The sequence below is a fragment of the Osmerus eperlanus genome, chromosome 2, assembly GCF_963692335.1.
Source record: "Osmerus eperlanus chromosome 2, fOsmEpe2.1, whole genome shotgun sequence".
In the NCBI taxonomy this organism is placed as follows: Eukaryota; Metazoa; Chordata; class Actinopteri; order Osmeriformes; family Osmeridae; genus Osmerus; species Osmerus eperlanus.
The window spans coordinates 19862171-19879039 of NC_085019.1; the positions used below are offsets into that span (position 1 = coordinate 19862171).

General features: G+C 48.0%; 1 protein-coding gene across 1 annotated transcript in view; it reads right to left on the reverse strand.

Moving 5' to 3' along the window:
• Positions 1-8165: 8165 nt before the first annotated feature.
• The window catches only part of LOC134034880 (protein shisa-8), a 55415-nt gene continuing 46711 nt past the window's right edge, over positions 8166-16869 (reverse strand). Inside the window, exon 5 of the mRNA XM_062479564.1 lies at positions 8166-11933. Within this exon, the coding sequence (XP_062335548.1) occupies positions 11341-11933 (593 nt within the window). The 3' untranslated portion in view covers positions 8166-11340. The remainder of the gene's footprint in view (positions 11934-16869) is intronic.

The following is a 16869-nucleotide window of genomic DNA, read 5'->3' on the forward strand; positions in this document are numbered from 1 at the left end:
GCTGGGGAATGGAGGCTGGGGAGGGGAGGCTGGGGTGGGGTGGGGAGGGAGGCTCTGTAAGATGCACAGATAGTGTTATCTCCTAAGTTTTGAAATTTTTAATAGATATTATCAGTACATTATTTGGGGAATTAAGTGGGATATATTTTAAGATGCCATGAAACATGATTTCATGTTTTGGAAGAAACTTGAGTCTTAATTTCAAAGTTTGTTAATACAGCTTTGTTGCATCAAAATGCACATGGGATAGTTTTTTTACTGCGTTTGACAGTAAAATAATCAGCCAATAATCAATGGAAGTATTACAGCTACTGAGAGCACACTGCCATCCATTGGCTTCCAGACATTATCATACAACTATCACAGGCAGCACATATTCACACACTGTATAAACAACTTTATACTGTATTGTTACGGCAAGGATACTCAATCGTCAAGGTTGGTTGCATTTGACTCAATCGTCAATAGTCAATCGTCAAGGTTGGTTGCATTTGACTCAAACTACACAACGAAGGGCATAGAAATGTGTGTTTCCTATCCCGTCAGTGGGGGACAGTTTGAAGCCCTCACACACTTACAGAAGCCGTGGTTAGCACGGCAATGCCCACTGAAATTGTCACTGCATTGGTGGATGCTGTGTTCTTATCATTCATGTTTAAAAGTCCTTAAAGTTAGGGTCTGTTTTATTGTTCTTCTTGCTAAACTGTAATGTACTGTATCAGTACATTTGCCAACAGGGAGAGTGAGTTTTATGCAATGTCTCCCTACTTATGTCTTGTAATACTGTAAAATACTAGTTTGGACACTGAAAATATATTATAATGCACATTAGTGGTTTATTTCCTTCTTTTGACAGTTTTTCCGTCAATGGAGCACGCTGTGCAAGCTTACTGTGAGAGCATTTAACTTCAGTCAAAAGTCTGTATTGAGATTCTACAAACCCATTTGCACGGCCTTGAAGATGCACGTTACCGCACACGCAGATACACATAGCAGGCACATGCTGCTTATATAAACTCTCACACACACACACACTCAAAAGCAAATGTTGTGCAAAGCTCGCTTGTTTGAATTTGAATTTTCAACGTTTGTTTCCTATCCCCCTTATAATATACTTTCAGATGCCACGTGCAATTTTGCGCGTGCGCGTGTTTGTGAGATGGCGGAGGAGACAGTGTCCTCGTCAACTCTTGACCCCCATCCTCAGAGCCCCTCATCATTACCGAGAACTGTAACCAATATAGAAAAATGACCTCCATGCTGGCAGTGCACTTGGTGTCTCCCACTACAATCAGATAAAGGAAAAATCCAATTTAACTGTGAGGTAAATAAAAGAATATCTTCCAGTACTTGACCCAGGCCTGGTGTTGTGATGACAACCATGGACTGGGTGCTATGATGGAAGGTGCGGGGGCAGGGGGAGAAGGAGGAGAATGAGGAGGAGGGGGGGGGGACCGGTGGGGCTTTATGCATATTTGGACGTTGCATCACATTTTCTCGTTTTTTTAGAGAAGCGAATGATGACAAATGTAATGAAATAAAAGATTGGATAACGCTGGTTAGTCGTGTGTTTTTATTTCGACAGAGTCAGACGAGAAGCTGCGTCGGGGCTACGCCGAAGAGGGAGCGTACCCGTGTTCAAAAGCGGGCCGAGCCCTCGTCGGCTCTGTGGGGTTTGTGCCGTTCCTTCAGATTAACTAACCATCTCAGCGCCTGGGCGGAAAACTGTGGGAAAGTGAAGGACGCTTTCTGCCCAATTAGCAAAGTTAATCTGTGGAAGCTTGTACTTTCTCTGGTCTCCCTCTGTAATCCATCACGCTGCCCTCTTCCCAGGCTCGCGGTAGCAACAATGGAGAGTGCTGGTTTGTCAGCCGGGATGGTGGTGGAGGGGGGGGGGGGTGAGTGAAGTACTCACATTCTGAGGGCTAATTAAATGCCTAGCTAAAGAGCCAAACCCCCCCCCCCCCCCTCCTCCCAGCTCCCGACACCCCTCGTCTTCTACTGTACCCTTGCTCTCCTCAGATCCCCCCGCCCTCCGCTCCCCCCGATCACCACCACCCCAAATGTCTTTCCAGTCATTACGGATGTGTCCAATCGCAATGAATCTCTTCCTCTACATTTAATTAATTTTGTGCTGTGGGTAAATCCATCAGGCTTTATGGCCTGTCTCCACCAACCCCCCCTCCCACCCCCTGCCCCCCCCCCCTCCCTCCCTCCCCATCCCCACCACGGACCTGCACCACCCACCGGCCAATCACGTACAGCGCCCTCTTAAACCAGACGTATTGATCGGGGTCGCCACCGATTTATGAAGTGGTCAGAATTCCTTTCTCTCTAAAATACCTGCCATTGTTTCTGGGGCGGGGGGGGGGGAGATTGAGGCAATCACGTTGAAACGACTTTGACAGATGACAACCAGCCGGTTGACACTTTGATCATAAAAAGTGAGGTTCTAAAATGAATGTGGGAAAATTTCTTGATTGATGAGGCGGATTTTTTAAGAGATCCCTAACCTGTAGTACCCTCTCCCACCAGCAGGCTGTGGTGTGGCCCCTGAGTAGGGTTCCAGTGCACATGATGTCCCTCCAGAGGAGTCTCTGTGGCACGGCGGGTGCTGCCGCCTTCTCTGGAAGGGTTAATTGAGTTTAGTAAACGGTGGATGGAGAGATCGATGAAGCCCATCCGTCTAATGTACTGTGGTCTCTGGTCAATCTCTCTCTTCAGCTCTCAGAGGACAGGTGGTCGGTGTTCAGCCATACACACGCCATTACGCCTGGTCTTGGCTGACCGTGTGCGGGGGAGAGAGATGACGGGTGTGCGTGTGTGTGTGTCCATAAGGAAGGCCGCTGCTGTGAGTTGTTGTGGCACTTGAAGCATGGCGCCTGCACATGCCAAACATCTCGACCCGTGTCTGCTCGCAGCCGTCCCTTCTCCTCCCTATCTTGCCGACGCACACACACGCTTTCTCTCTCTCTCTTTCTCTCTTTCTCCCCCCCCCCCCCCTCCGCTTCTTAAACCTGTCTGCGCAGCCTGCAACCTCCCTGCCTTGTGCGCTGACAGCTGCCGTGTGCAGACCGTGAGCCAACCAGATTGATGGAGCTGTCGCTGGCCAGGCTTGCAGAGTGGTGTGTGAGTGTGTGTGTGTGTGTGAGGGTGTAGCAGTGTTACAAGAAATGAGGAAAGGGGGTGAGCGAGATGGAGTGAGCATATGTATGTGGGTCGCTGCATCAGCGTGTGTGTGTGTATGCGAGTGTGTGTACGTGTGTGTGTGTGTTTGGTTTCCACATCTTCATGTCCTTAATCTCCGCAGTCCGCCCCCAACCACAAGCACACACCTCTCTCTCACCACCCGCTGCAGTGCTAGACTGTTGCCTGTCCCAAACCTCCTCTTCTGGGCCCCAACCCCCCCTCGAGCGCCACAAGGCCCCCTATCCCTGCCGCACAATTCACAATCAATCACAACATTAGTAGTATTACCATCACAATACTGGCTCTGGTGGTGAGCTCATCTCTCCTTTCTCCCACTCTCCGGTGTGGCTGTCTCCCTCGTTTTTTGTCTCTTTTAATCTAGCTCCATTCTCTCTCGCTCGCTCCCTCTCCCGCTCTCCTTCTTCTCTGTCTCCCGTCTCTCATGTTCCATTCTTTCAGTTGTGCGCGCCCTTTCTCCCTCGGGCAACGTCCTTCTCCTTTTTCCACGATTCTTTTCGTTCCGTCTTTTCTTCTCGCGTTGTCCCCGATTGTCTTCCTCCTGCCCTCTTTCTCTGCCTCTCTCCCTTTCTTCCACCCTTCCGTAGCTCGGTGATTTATTCCCTCTCTCCACCATCCTGTCATTATTGACTGCGGTTCCTTTGTGCTGCCGTTCTCCTCTTATCTTACCATGTCAGGTGCCAGTAAAACCTGCTCAGAACAGCAGACGCAGAGGAAGGGTGCAGAAGCACGGCCTTGGCCAGTCTTGGCCAGGGAGGGACCGGAGAGAAAGGTCCTCCGTTTTCACCCACGGGCCTCTACCGATCTCTCTCTCTCTCTCTCTCTCTCTCTCTCTCTCTCTCTCTCTCTCTCTCTCTCTCTCTCTCTCTCTCTCTCTCTCTCTCTCTCTCTCTATTGCTTTTTCTCTCTCCCTCTCTCTCACACACATGCTCTCTCTGTCTCTCCCTGTCTCTCTCTCTCTCCCTGCATCTCTCTCTCTCTACGGTGCCTTTCTCATTCTCGTGTTTTCTCTTTCGCTCTCTCCCGTCGACAGTCTCTCTCATTTACTCACTCCCCCCTTGTTTATCTTTGTCCTATTCTCACTGATGCTCGGTTTTATTATTCTATCTCCAGTTCTTTATTCCTCTTGCCATCCCCTGCATTGGGATCTCTCACACATCTCTCCATAACCCGTCTCAGCTTTATCTTGACAGACTCACGCGACATTCCAGAACACCGTTTCTCTGACCATTTTAATTTTTTATCAAGTTCATACAAAGAACATTTAAGTATGTTTTCCTCTTAAAAGAGATGCTTAAAAAGCCAGACAATACGTTTGACCTTGACTGTTCCTCAAAAATAATAATAATTAGTGCTGTAAAAACGTACACAATCATCATCTTCGTCATCGTCATTTTTGTCATTATTATAACCATCTTTGATAACCAACCAACTCTCAATATGTCTGTAGGATGTGAGACTCCAAGGAACAAAGAACCCAGTAGCTGTTGTGATGTTGCCCTTCTAAACACTGAGGTCTGTTTGAACTGTGAGGGGTACATTTGGACAGAGCTGGGGGATTGGGGGGCCGGGGGGCTGAGGGGGGATTGGTGTTGAGTAAGACAGTGTCAGTGATTGAATGCATCTTTATAGAAGGAGGCCACTGAAACTGTAGTTCTAACATTTCAATGCAAAATCTCTGACCTTCAATTGTGAAAGTGGTTGTATTAACATTAGTAAGCAGGTGGCGGAAATACTAATGTGATTTCAAGCTCTTTTGACCTGAATATTAACATTTGAAATCTGGTGCATGGCTTGGGGTTGTGACTACTGGCAAAAATAGGAGAGAGAGCTAGAAATAAAAAAGGCCGTAAGAGAGAAAGAGAACAAGATATAGAGCAACAGTGACCGGGGGTGGGAGAGATGGGGGAAGAAATAGTAAACAAGACTGAGGTGACAAACATTTGAGAGAGAGACTCGAGGGACAGCAAAATAGTGACAGAGAGAGAGAAACAGAGAGAAGGATAGAGCGAGAGAGAGAGAGAGAGAGAGAGAGAGAGAGAGAGAGAGAGAGAGAGAGAGAGAGAGAGAGAGAGAGAGAGAGAGAGAGAGAGAGAGAGAGAGAGAGAGAGAGAGAGAGAGAGAGAGAGAGAGAGAGAGAGAGAGAGAGAGAGAGAGAGAGGCAGTCTAATGGGGGACGTGGTTTGTGGCGCTTGGCTCTTTGCTCTCTGTGATGGATGTGGTCCAGGCCCTGAAGAAGTACAAATGAGACATCACTGACAGCTGGGCCTTCATGCCCCTGGACCCCCCCCCTACAACACACACACACCCCGCACACAGTGGCCATGTGCACACACACTCTTTTAACACCCCCCACTGGAGAGCCTTGGAGTCACCTGGGGCATGAGCTTTCAAAGGAGTGTGAACTAGCAACCCCCCCCCACCCCAGCTCTGGGCCTGAGTTTGGGGGGGGGGGGCGGGCAGGGCTGCGTGGAGGACCCAGAACAAGTGCCAGGCAGGGGACAGTGAGAGCCGGGGATGCCCACATAAATATGATGACCTCATGGAATGTGGAACACGCTTCACTGTTCGCAGGCTCGGTGTCAGGATTCCAAATTGGATTGTTGTTCTTTTGACTGAGCCTGCCAAGGGTACCTTCCCAACCCCTGCCTGTTCATTTGTTTACTGGATCTGGATTGTGTGTCTTGGTGTGTGTGTGTGTGTGTGTGTGTGTGTGTGTGTGTGTGTGTGTGTGTGAGAGAGGAGGGGGTAGGGTATGCAAATCTACATGTTTACAATCCTGTGTGCATATGCATAGTTGTGCATCTAGAGCATCTCGTCATCAATTCACGTCACAGACATGTTTTCCCTTAAACCCATTCTCATTACCTATTCCATCTTTGCTCCCTTTCCTTTGGCCCTGAACTATGAATAAAGACCAGCATACACTCAGATATTAACGCAACATGAGATCACCTGCAACCAGAGGTATTTATAGATTGCACTCTGATTATCTCTAACAGCCCTGCAGCTGTGTAATAACAACCGCAGGTCAAACATGCTAATGTTCCTCCACCTAAATTACACTATGTCATCATTCAGAGACAGCCAGGGCATATTAGAAGTGTCAAAAACAATTTTCCGATTCATTTTAACAGCGCATGGTAGTGTAAGTCACGGGTCAAATGAGAATTAAATTAGTCGGCTATTTCATTTCAACAATCCAATTGTCCCGCGTCTTTAATGGGATTAGTCTATTGATCAGGACGGCACTGTAGCCGAGCGTGATGCATGCTGGGTAGAGTGTGTCAGTCAAATACCTTGCCACCCTTCCTAGATGGATCTCACTGTGTTTGTGTCTCTGCGTGTGTGTGTGCGTGTGTGTGTGTGTGTGGAGGGGGGACAGGAAGAGTTGGTTGAGATGGGTATTATTGCTGTCCTATAGGCTCCTGTTCAAAGAGCCGGGGTCTGTAGGAGGAGCATAGAAGCATGTTTTAAAGAGGAGGGCCGGGAGGGCGACGGTATTCCTCTAGGAGATTGAGGAGGAGGAGGAAGAGGAGGAGGAAGAGGAAGAGGCCTCTGCTCCGAAGCCTCAGATGTTGTCAAATCTTCTCCCCCACTCCGGGGGTCGTCAACACTCTCGCCAGCAAGCAACCCACAGAGACCCATGCAGCCAAATCACAGATGATGTCAGAACATATTAGTTTGGACGCGGCAGTCGGAGGGACCCAGACACCGGGCCACCAGAGGGCTGGTAACATCTCTGGATCTCCACTATACGCTACCACAAGAGAAAGACTTCTTTTCCTTGTTTGTTTAACTATAAAAAGCCCTTATATAAACAAAGTTCAACAAAGTTCACAGCAGACAAGTGGTACAGCATACAGTATATACACGAGTACATAGCAATCAAAGGTAGTCTACTACCGAAATGTATGAAACAACACATGATTTTGCAGATAGAAGCTGCACAATGATCACAAAAAACTCGATTTCTTCATCTTTAGCTAAATGTGTTGCCAAAGCACTTGGATACAATGCGTTTATGACATGAAGACATGAGTGTTAGTACCGTACAATGTAACCCAGAACAGCACAACGCTTCAACCACAGAAAACACTCTGGCGGGGGTGAGGGGGTGGTTGTGTTGAAAAAAAAGGAACATCCGGAAGCACTTCCTCCTTCATCAGTCAAACGTTGCATTTTTTTGGACACAACTTCAAACCAGAAAATGGTACAAAAAAGAAAATGAACAAAACCAATAAGAGAAACAGAGAATCACACACAATATATTGCTAGGAAGGAAACCCAAGTATGTCTACCAGGTTGCATTCACATAACCTGTCGTAGAATACTTGCGCTGGAGGACGCTTTACAAAGAACAGTCATTGAGCTCTTTGAGGGGGCCACGGTGGTAATCAGTGGAGATTGAGTCATTCACTCTAAGGTGACATCCCCCAAACAGCACAACGGGCCTTCACACTGTTTGGTTGAATCAGTTAGGTGTACTCTGTTTCTGCTGATTCACTGAGTTTTTGGTGCTGCACCTAGCTCTGCCGAGCCATAGTGGGTGGTGAGAGAGACGTACACCTCCTTGTCGCTTTTTCTCGCCGTGATAGGAGAGTATTTACACAGGCCAATTGTAGAGCAGCAGAGGAAGATGTTTGGTCTCAAAGTCAGCCTTTCCACTGATTAAATCATCCATCAACACCACCACCATCTCCGTACCCTGTTACTGAGGCTAGCCAGAAGCTGGAGCTGTGTCATCCACAGTGGTCCAGTACTGTGGAGAGTCACACCTGGGGCTCATCAGGACCCTTCATCCCAGGTGGCAACTCATGACCGTGTCATTGTCTCAGGGCAGCTGTCCCTCAGGGGGTTTGACCACCAGGGAAACCTTCCAATAGCGCGGGAGGGATACGAGGGAGCAACCTCTCAGGCCAATCAAGTGCTTCATTATGTCCGAGGAGGCTAGAGCTTGCTGTGAGCCAGCCTCCAGGCAATGTTTGTCCCTGGTGGCATGCCATAGGCTAAAATGCCAGCTGAAGTCTCCATGGAGCATGTCCTGTCAGTGTGTCCAGGTATATTACAAGACCAGCCTCACTCAGCGTTGAACTTTACAAACAGCCGAGCACAGCTAGAAAAGCTAGCCTTCATTATCTCTCCTTACTAACACTAGCTACCCATGGTGAGCTTGTTTTAGCAGGATGAGTAGTTATTTTCAAAGGCCTTGCTTGTTTCTTCAAAATTGGATTTCACTTGATAGACTGGAGTCAGAGGATCCTCATGAAGCTTGATGTCAAGATAAAATGCTGGAGATCTCAACGAATTCCAATTCCATGATGTCACATCCTCCTGCTGTTATTCCATCAGACCCAGCGATGGGAGGGAGGAGGAGGAACGGGGGTGGGGGCGGAGGAGGAGGAGAGGAGAGGGAGGGCTCAGTCAACAAGCTGTCTGCTGGGGAGTGTGGGCCAGATCATTGTTTTGTTTAGAAGACCCAGAGATACTGACACAAGTACAGATCTGAGGGGCTTGGCAGGCGTCCTCCCGCTCACCCCCCCCCCCCCCCCCCCCCCCCAGCTGAGGGTCTTAGTCCATTATTGCTTTGCAGAACAGAACATATTGCTTGTTTCTCGCACACGGCCATTTCTTATTCCACCATCTCGAAGCTACAGGATGAAGGAGTTCAGTCCATAGAATATTATGGTGGCTTTCTTTTTTTAATCTCTGGGAAGCATTTCATAACAGCCTCTCCTCTCTGGCCCTAGGAGTGTGGATCTGTGCAGACTGAAGCAGGACGTCAGAGGAGAGAGCATGCAAGCGGTGTTCCGCTGTAGCTACGTGTGCAGATGTGCATGATACATATTCAAACGGCCTCATGCATATCCCAGCAAACTTGTCTATTCATGATAGGCTTTTCTTCTCTCAAAACAAAAAACATGCCTAGATCCCGGAGTGGGTCTTGCACAGAGGTTACGTAACAACTGATTCACTGGATGCTGTGACGTGCCCAACTACAGCATTTATTTTATAACACTCCATTGCAACTCTAGCCTAAGCCCAGTCTCCTAACTAGCAAAAAGAAAAGACTAATTGTCCCACAGTAATGTTTAGTGAAGTGTTTCTTTATATTTTGTTGTCATGGAAGCTGCATAAGACCCGCTTAGTGTTTCCACCACATTACCACACAAACGTTGCAAACCCCCATAATGTTAGTAAGGTTAATAACCAGGCAAAATGCCTGCTGATCATGCACACCTGATGAGTCTGTGTGTGTGTGTGTGTTTGTGTGTGAGTAAGTATGGGCCTGCCATGTTACGAACAGGCTGTCATTAATTATAGCGTGGCCCTGCTGTGAGGAGGCAAGGACGGTGTCCCCTGGCTGGGAACAGCTTGGAAGACCATGCAGGAGCAGAACGCTGGAGGCTGCCCACCATCCCTCCCTGGGTACAGGAGCCCAGAGTGTGGGGGGTACTGCCGGAGTTTGTGGATGGAGCTAGCAGCCTGGTGGTGGGGAGGAGTTTGCTAGCTGCAGGTGTAAAAAAAAAAACAGGTGTGACTCTGATTCTTGTAAACAACAATGTCGGACACCTGTAGTGCATGCATTGGGCGGGAAAGAGGCATCGCTCGCTTGCTTATGACTTTAAATGGAGGTCGGTGGGCCGGAGGGCAGGGCTCGTTTGTGGGAGAGTCTGCAGAAACATACGGCGAGAGACGGCCTGTGTGGACTGAGTTGGTATCGGACTCCCGTGCAAATAAATTGCTGTCAAGTCGAGTGTACAGTGTCAACAAGCCAAGGACGCACTATCCTGCCCATTCTCTTCTTCTCTCTCTCTCTCTCTCTGTTTCTCAACAAGTAGGCTTAGCTGCTCAGTCCCTGCATTTAGAGTGATTCATTACAAACACCTGCATTCACAACTAAGGAATACTATTAAAGCCTATTTTTATGTTACAGTTATATATTCATATATATATATATATCTATATATGTATATATACATATATATATATATATATGTGCATGCATCACATGAGTTAGTTTGGAGGTCGTATTCAAAAATACGTAAATGATCTTTTGCATTCAAGGTGTGATCAAATCCTCCAAAAGCATACTAGCCAAAAGTTCAAAGAAACACTTTCAAAAAACACTTCCACAACTCCAAGTACCTTGCTTTTGGCATTGTAACCTGGATACGGTGATCTATCCCCGCTCCCCTCAAGTATCTACCCCAGCACCCGTTATCCTTAGCGACCAGCACCTAGTCTGCTCCACAGATGACAGGAAGTGACAGTGACAGCACAACAGTGACTTTGTGGCTACCTGGACAGTGTGACCTTTCCCATGCACGTGTGGTTGCCTCAGATAAACACAACAGCCTGTCACAAAGACGGGGTGCTGGTGACGTTTTGTGTTCCGTGGGCACAGGGGAAGAAGGTTCCCCTGGGTTCTGCGGGCCTGGACCAGGGGTTCTCCAGGAGGTGGTGAACAATAGAGGTGCGTGTGTTGCGCCGAAGCCTCCATGTTTGATCGAGCTCTTCATACTTTCATAGCTCCAGGATGAGTAAACAAATCCCCATCCGTTTTGCGTCCACTTCCTCTCTCTCTCTCTAGTGTAGATTTGCCAGAATGATATCTCACTGTCCAGGATGGAGGGTGATAGGAGCTGACAACACAATGGCTTTGTCCCATCTGACATGACGTCTCCTGGGGGTGAATCTACCATTCAAGCCTCTCTGACAGCCCGCAAACACACTAGCAGAGAGGTTGTGTGTGTGTGTGTGTGTGTGTGTTTGACCAGTAGCGGGGTGAGCAGGAGAGTTAGGGGGGGATGGGGTTGAAAAGAAGAAGACCAATAAAATCGGTAGGATTCTGGAATCAACGAGGGCTTACTGAGTGGAACCAGGTTGCGAGAGAGAGAATGAGTCAACGGCCTGCTAATCAGCACTCAGAACCAGCCCAGTGGACGACACACACAGACGACACGATCAACAACGAAACACACAAAGAAAACCGGGGAATGAAAACCAGCGGGAGATCGCTGAAGTTTTCCATATCCCCTTAGCCATCAGCATGGATGATTGGTATAAAAGATGGCAGCCCGAGGCAGCCCTCTCTCCCTCGCTCTCCTCTTCGTCTCTCTCCGGAACGGCTCAGACTGTCACCTCCGTCTTGCTGTTGGTGGGCAGCCCCTTGTGTTTGGGGTGCATGTGGGGGGAGTGTCCGTACCCAAGCGGCTGGGAGAAGAGCTCAGGCAGCGTCTCGATGCTGAACTGCCGCTTGTTGGAGTAGGCCTGGCGCCGGCTGTTCTGTTGGTGGAGCTGTTGGTGCTGTTGGTGCTGTTGGTGCTGTTGATGCTGTTGATGCTGTTGATGCTGTTGGTGCTGTTGGTGCTGTTGGTGCTGCTGGTGCTGCTGGTGCTGCTGGTGGTGCTGGTGGTGCTGCTGCTGCTGCTGCTGCTGGGAAGGCAGGATGTGGGCAGTCGGATGCTGGATGTGGCTCTTACTGGGGTCCCAGGCTTTGAAGGCCGAACTGGAGGTGAGTGGGTGGGTGTTGGTCTTGGAGATCTTAGGCTTGGGTATCTGGCCGGCGTTGATGGTGATGGCCAATGGGGCGTGGATGTCCGGGGGAGGGAGGAAGGGCTTGTCCTTGGGGTGGAAAGCGATTGGCTGGAAGGTGGGCGGTGACTGGCGGTGGGTGTAGTCCACCATCGGGTAGCTTTTATAGTAATCTCTGGCTGCTGTGTCTGCAGAGAGAGAGAGAGAGAGAGAGAGAGAGAGAAAGAAAGAGAGAGAGAGAGAGAGAGAGAGAGAGAGAGAGAGAGAGAGAGAGAGAGAGAGAGAGAGAGAGAGAGAGAGAGAGGGAGAATATTAATTAACTTTTTAATAAAACTTGACTAATAACCAATTAATTCCTTGATATGCAAAGCCCTACCAGTCCATGGTGGTATATTGTTGTTCTAATGGGCCACAGAGACTCAGACAGTTACCTCTGTAATAGTAGCCCTTTGACTTTAAAAAGGAAAATGAAGGTGACCCCAGTCTGATGCCTTTGGCTTCCACTCACAGAACACACACACATACACACTCACAACTCCAATCTCGGCCTCCCAGCCAACCTGTCAGGTAAACTTTGAACAAAATGAAAGTAGAACAGACAGAATGTGCAGCAGTGCCTGGAGGGGCTTGTTTCACCATGAAGGTGTGTAAGTGTATCTTGGCAAAGCGTGAGTGTGTTTGTGTGTGTGTGCGTGTACATTTTTCTACCCTCATATTTGAGAGTTAAAACCTTTCTCCGTCATAGTTGAATGAAAAGAGAAGACAAGAGAGAGAGAGAGAGAGAGAGAGAGAGGGCGAGATAAAGAGAGTGAAAAGGAGAGAGAGAAAGGGATAGAGAGAGAGACAGAGAGAGAAAAGGAGAGAGAAAGAGAATGGAAGAACAGCAGCAGCAGCAACGGGCGCATAAGCGGGAGTTTTGAGCGGGGTAAAAATAGAGCGGGTTCGAAGTGTCGTGTCGGATTAGTGGCAGGGCCCTGAGACCCGCTGTGTGAGGTCAGCGCCGGAAGCCCCACAGCCCTCAGACACTAACAACCTTGCTCACATCACTGTTTTGTCATTTTGCCTTTCTTTACAAAAAATTACTAGGAGAAAAATCATGGAAAACACACTCCTGGTTGTCGTTGTTCCTTCTCTCTCTCTCTCTCTCTCTCTGTCTCTCTCTCTCTGTCTCTCTCTCTATTCTCTCCTACCACTCCCTGCCCCACCCCACTATCTCTTTATCTCTGTCTCCCTTAATTTGAGCTCCCTGGTCCCTTCTTTCAAAAATCAATAATGTTAGCAGTGAAGTGACAGCGAGAAGACACATCTGATGACAGCCTCTTTGGGTGTGTAATTGTGTGTGTGTGTGTGTGTGAGAGTATGTGTGGGTGAGGTAAGTTTGTTGATACGTATGTGTAACCTACATGTTGCTGTACATGCATATACAGTAAGAGCACAAGGTTTTACTCTTGTGAGCCTGCAGAGCACACAGTCAGCCAGGCAAGTTGGTTTTATTTGTAGTAATTGAGGACTATGCTTGCCTATTGGTTACCGACAGAGGAGATGTGAAAATGTAATGTGAAAGGAGTTAATCAGTGACGTGAATAAGCCACGTTCTACTTCACTTTAAGTATTTTCAGGACACACACAAACTTTCGACAATGTTACAACCTACTAATACAAGTGTGATGCTAAGTTAAAACTATGACGGAATGTCAAGGCTATGGTTTCGTGTTTTATTTTTTTTATTTTTTTTATTTTTTTTATTTTTTTACCTTGTGCATCGGTACTGGTGTAGCTTATGTGTCTGTTAAAAGAATGTCTCCGCTGCTAACATTTTAGAGAACTAACTACACACACAAAGACAGCCGTGTTCAACAGCCAAATCAAAAGAAAGTCATATTTCATGCAAATTATTTTTTATCGGGAGGCATTCGTCGTCTATTATGTACATAATGACCGTGCAAAGCAACGACGGTATAGGCTTTCTTGTTCGTTGGCATGTGCCAAATTCTGCAGTGCTGCCAGGACTACGGTAACAGTACTGTTGCCAGCTCTCCTATACACAACACGAGCCATACTTCACATTCTCCAGGTTGTGAAAGAAAAGCGGAAAAAGCCTCATGATTCCCGACCGGCCCACTAAAGGAATCCTGTCAAATGCTCGAGTCGGAGAATAGCGGCGGCGTCTGGCAGGTGTCTCGTCATTCATAATCAGCTGGAGAGACATTTCCATTGATTCTCCGTCGTTTGGAGGGCAAGCAGGTTGGAACGGACTGCCGTGTTTGAAATAACCCGTGAGGAAGGGAAGTGGGGAATGTGATAACATAATGACGGTGCAGTCCAGTAGAGCTAGAGCAAGGCTTCAGTCTCTGTCTCTGCCAGGGAAAGGAGCACTCCTGCAAGACTGGGCTTGGATTTCGGACTCCAGTCTCCATTGAGAGATGTCAATGGGGAGGGGGCTCCTACAAGATAAAGAAAAGACTAAACAAGTCCCAGTAATGCCCATGAAGCGAACTATTCAACAATATCGCCGTAGGCTCAACGATGCTAATGGTACTGCACTGACAGTTTGCACTGTAGTGACCTCGGGAGCGGTGACGTCGTCGTGACGGGCGGTGATTTCTCCTGGGCCCCGGCCCCGCCCTGGGTGGCACAGGAAGCGTAGTGGCGAGCGGGCATATGCGCCTGCAGCGGGGGGTCTCTGCCCTCTCTGTCCATTTCCCACCCTCTCCATCACGTTCCCCCTCCCTCCCTCCTCCGCTCTACCCCTTTGCTCCCAGGCGGAGGCCCCTCGAGTCGTTAGGGTTTAATTAAGATACAGGCTCTGGGACAGCCAAGTCCAAAGGCCTGCTGGTACACCTGGCAGAGGTAGACTGGCACCGGCTCCAGAACCTTCTGAACTGCTCTCTGTCCTCCTCGTGACTTTGCGCACACAGCCAGAGGAGGAGGATAAACCAGTAGGTTGTTTATTGCGCTGCTAGAGGGTGGAAATCACGTGTGAAGAGATGATAGGAGTCCTTAATCCTGAATTGTGTGTGTGTGTGTGTGTGTGTGTGTGGGGGGGGGGGTGTATGAGGATGTGGGTGTGTGTTGGGGGGGTGTAGATGTGTGAGGGGGGTAGGTGTGGGTGTGTGAGGGTGTGTGGGTGTGTGAGGGGGGAGGTGTGGGAGGGGGGTAGGTGTGGATGTGTGAGGGGGGGTGTGAGGGGGGTAGGTGTGGGTGTGTGAGGGGGGGGGTGAGGGGGGTAGGTGTGGGTGTGAGGGGGTGTTTCAACAATTTTTTCAAGACTGCTTCAGTCCCTTAGTTTTGTGCCATCTCGTGCGTCAACCTGTTTTCTCTACTCGTCCTGCCATCTGCGCGCATTTCAGTACGAGTGTGCTGTCAATGTGTGTGGGTGTCTGTGTGTGCACGCGTTTGTGTGGGTGTCTGTGTGTGCACGCACGTGTGCATGTGTGTCCCCGGGACCATACGGCTGTGCCCGCACCGTTTATGAGAGAGGAAGTGAAAAAGAAAACGAGAGGGAAACGAGACAAAGAGATAGAGAAGGAGAGAGAGAAAGACAGATAGACAGAGAGAGAGAGACAGACAGAGAGAGAGAGAGAGAGAGAGAGAGAGAGAGAGAGAGAGAGAGAGAGAGAGAGAGAGAGACAGACAGACAGACAGAGAGACAGAGAGACAGAGAGACAGAGAGACAGAGAGACAGAGAGACAGAGAGAAAAAGAAAGAGAAATAAAGAGCAACCTTTCCCCAAAGATCAGTGGATTCAAATGAGATGCAGGGTGTAAATAAGGAAGCAGGATGTGCGAGGCCACGGTGCTCCACCAGCCAGGAGGCGTTCCCTTGTCCAGGGCCTGAGGAAGGAGCGCGCCAGCGTGCAGCACCATAGGACCCTGGCATCCACCACAACACGCCAACTTGTACTTAGTGCTGCGTGTGCGTGTGCAATGGACTGGATGGGTATTGTGTGAGTCTGTGTGTACCGTGTAGTAATACATGTTTGTGTGTGTCTGTGTGTGTGTTCGCAATGTATATGCAAAGCACTGTATGTGTGTTGTGGGAGTCTGTGTGTGCTATGTCATAAAATCTGTTTGTGTGTGTGTGTGCAATGTATATGTAATCTACTGTGTGTGTGTTGTGTGAGTCGGAGTGTGCTCTGTAATAATATATTGTGTGTGTGTGCTAGGGTATACATGCGTGCATAATGACTGTGTGTGTTTGTGTGTAAGTGGAGCATGCGGGGCACACGGCTTTGAAAATGAAACACCCAGCTCAATTAAAATTGTAACACTTTGAAGGACCAAGTCGTCATCTCATGGATGGATCCAGGCCGTATAGGCCTTAATTCATACTTGATCTCACATACACGCCATGACCTCACATATATACCATTATACCCTCACATATATACCATTATACCCTCACATATATACCATTATACTCTCACGTATATACCATTATACTCTCACATATACACCATTATACTCTCACATACACGCCATGACCTCACATATATACCATTATACTTTCACATATATACCATTATACTCTCACATATATACCATTATACTCTCACATATATACCATTATACTCTCACATATACACTATTATACTCTCACATATACACCATTATACTCTCACATATACACCATTATACTCTCACATATACACTATTATACTCTCACATATACACCATTATGCTCTTGCACATAAACTGGCATACTCTCTTACACATACAAAAATACCGTCTTATATGCACCATCATACTAAAGTATGACAATATATGTAAGAGACAAATAGTATGTGTGAAACAGAATGTTACTATATGTAAGAGAATAACAGGATGTTTAAGAGAGAATACTTATCTATGTGAGAGAGAATACTTGTCTATGTGAGAGAGAATACTTGTCTATGTGAGAGAGTATACTTGTCTATGTGAGGGAGAATACTTGTCTATGTGAGAGAGTATACTTGTCTATGTGAGAGAGAATACTTGTCTATATGAGAGAGAATACTTGTGTATGTGAGAGAGTTTGATTGAAACGGAAGGCAGTTTGATTGAAAAGGAAGTAGTACTGAATTCTCAGTTCCTGATTGGCTTACACATGAAGAAGAAGGATTTGGGGTAGATGTAGCTAACAACC